At 36.2% G+C, this 2,500-nt stretch overlaps 2 protein-coding genes across 6 annotated transcripts in view; one reads left to right on the top strand and one right to left on the bottom strand.

Moving 5' to 3' along the window:
* The window catches only part of LOC113819055 (acylphosphatase-2), a 16,016-nt gene extending 14,023 nt beyond the window's left edge, over window positions 1–1,993 (bottom strand). For both annotated transcript variants that reach the window (XM_070145511.1, XM_070145510.1), the window contains exon 1: window positions 1,866–1,993. In XM_070145511.1, the coding sequence (XP_070001612.1) occupies window positions 1,866–1,920 (55 nt within the window). In that variant the 5' untranslated portion in view covers window positions 1,921–1,993. The remainder of the gene's footprint in view (window positions 1–1,865) is intronic.
* Window positions 1,994–2,018: 25 nt separating this feature from the next.
* Window positions 2,019–2,500, top strand: part of LOC113819057 (proteasome activator complex subunit 4) — a 62,810-nt gene continuing 62,328 nt past the window's right edge. For all 4 annotated transcript variants that reach the window (XM_027371297.2, XM_027371296.2, XM_027371295.2 and 1 more), the window contains exon 1: window positions 2,019–2,212. In XM_027371297.2, the coding sequence (XP_027227098.1) occupies window positions 2,019–2,212 (194 nt within the window). The remainder of the gene's footprint in view (window positions 2,213–2,500) is intronic.

The following is a 2,500-nucleotide window of genomic DNA, read 5'->3' as shown; positions in this document are numbered from 1 at the left end:
AGTCCTCTTTTAGAAAAACAAAAACAAAAACGGACGCAGCTGTAACAATACGGATAACATTACAGAGTAAAAAACAAGGAGAGACGAGTTTCAAAATAAACTTCTTAAAGTTGTAAGTTCAAAATTTCCTAATAAATGTGCTCACGTTATAGAAAGTTCACAGGAATTACAATTATACGTTGATTCAATAGTGGTCGATGTTTCATGTCCTGGCGACCATTAATGACCTTGCATTATCTTACCTGTGCGCACACCACCTGTGAAATGGTATCTAGAGGTGTGAATTAGAAATAAATGTTATGTCGGAATTTTATGTATATATCACGAAAATTTAAAACCTGTCAATAGTAATAGTAACTTATAAACATTCGCCTCAACGTTTCTTTGAAATTCATCAAAACTCCGGGCGCATCCATCTACCACGCAGTACAGTTACATGCACGAAGGCTGTATTAACTAGGTTATAACGCGGCAGGTGGTGAGTACCTGACCTGAAAAGATTAGAAACTGCTGCTCAGGAACATGTTATCATCAAGATGGCCTCTGAATATCTTATTCTACTCGCCTATAAAAGTACTCTTTAAACTTTTGGGGGGCGCACAACCCCGGATGAGTATTTGCCAAAAGCTGTTCATCCTACATTATAGCGAGGAAAAATAATGATTCTATTCGCTTCATTCTACATGCATTCAACCGTATGGCAAAAAGGCAAAATGTCATTTAATTCCTGAAAACATTATAAAAATATTTGCAGAGGTACCTTGGCCTACATTTAATACCCAATTGAAAATACGTTTCTGTACCAACATGAAGTGAATAAAATGTTTTAAATATTTTCAGACTCTGTGAATGACACTTGCTGATTCAAGAAATGCCTTTTCTCTTCTGTTGCCATTCGAACAAACAGAAACTGAACATGCAATGTTATCCACAGACTGTTCGGGTTGAGAGACGAGCAGATGAGATAGGGAGAAAATCTCAAGTGGGGTAAAAATATGTCTAAAGTATACTATGTAAAGTTTTATCTGTAATCTGCAATACATCCCGGATAAAATACAAAATTCTGCCGCAACTAATGGGCATGGTACTGTATATTCATATGAATACTGTTTAATATCCACCCTCTGTCTCACCACATTTATTTATCCATCAGGGTTGAATAGTGAATATAAACAGTTATTTAAGGAATTTGAGTCTGAGTAGCAACTAAATAAAACATATCGGTTTAGTAAGACCATGGCAAATTTATTCATGTAGATGTTGAGAAATTTTTTTTTTTTTTATAAAGGATTATATATTTTGATACTGATGTACTGTATTATAAAATATTTTTAGGGTACCTAAAAATCTTGTACACAGGCACAGATTTAAAGTCAGTGACTTGATAGTCAAGGTACAGACAAGTTAGTGGTACTCCATCAACCCTTCCAGCGGTATCCCTTCGAGGTTCGTCGTCTATTGAATAACATCGCTATACGCGAATAAAACTAATCGATTTGGTAAAATCAGATACAGAGGACAAAGAAAATCAGCCCGTGCTATGCATCGCTTATTGATAGCCTTTCGATTCAGCAAATTTCACGAAATTCGATGGCGACAGCTATCACAACGATGTTCTGTGCCTTCCCTTTCCTTGGAGTCTGAAGAACTTGCTTATATTGCTAAACGATTAACTCGGGGCTGTGGTGAAACAAGGAAAAGAAAAGGTAAATGCAGATGAACTCATGACGTCAAAACAGCTTTATGACGTCACAAAAACCACTGAACTCTGGCGACAGAGGGCGTTGTCCTGGCAGTTTCTGGCAGCTGTATCACTTTTACGAGCATTATTTTAGGACGGACTTGCCCACCCTTCCCCGTATTACCTTTGAGCACTGGAGTGACGTAAACAACATGGCGCAACACAAGAGCAGAAATCATCGTGAAAGTGCGACGTTTTAGTGTGCTTCTGTGACTTGACGTAAATACTATGAGTGTGTATCTTTGAGGTCGAGACAAGACATTTGAACTAAGAAATCATGGAGGAGGAGGACAGCGGCCTCGGGTACAAGCCCCAGAAACAGGTCATTTACAACAAGCTGCTGCCCTATTCTGAGGAAATTCGAGAGGAAATTATTGAACAGTTCAGTAACATAAAGATAAATTTGGCCAAAGCTGTGGTATTGAGAGATATAAGGCCGGGATGTGTCCATTGGGTCGCCAAGCTGTCCAGGTTTGTCAAACTTTTTTCCGTCAACGTCACACTTTGAAGTGGTCATTATTATTATTTTTATTATTATTATTATTATTATTATTATTATTATTATTAAATTAGTATTATTGTTATGATTTGTATTATTATTATGGTCATTAGTATTTGCAATGTGATATTATGATGATCTTTACTTGCACTTTTTTCCCCACTGAATGTTAACATAATTCAACAAAATATTTAATTAAATATATATTATTGCTTAGTTGTCAATATCGTTTTGAAACATATTTATTTGTTATTCATTGA

This window comes from Penaeus vannamei, chromosome 34 (assembly GCF_042767895.1).
Source record: "Penaeus vannamei isolate JL-2024 chromosome 34, ASM4276789v1, whole genome shotgun sequence".
Classification (NCBI taxonomy): domain Eukaryota; kingdom Metazoa; phylum Arthropoda; class Malacostraca; order Decapoda; family Penaeidae; genus Penaeus; species Penaeus vannamei.
This window is presented reverse-complemented; position numbering and strand designations above follow the sequence as displayed.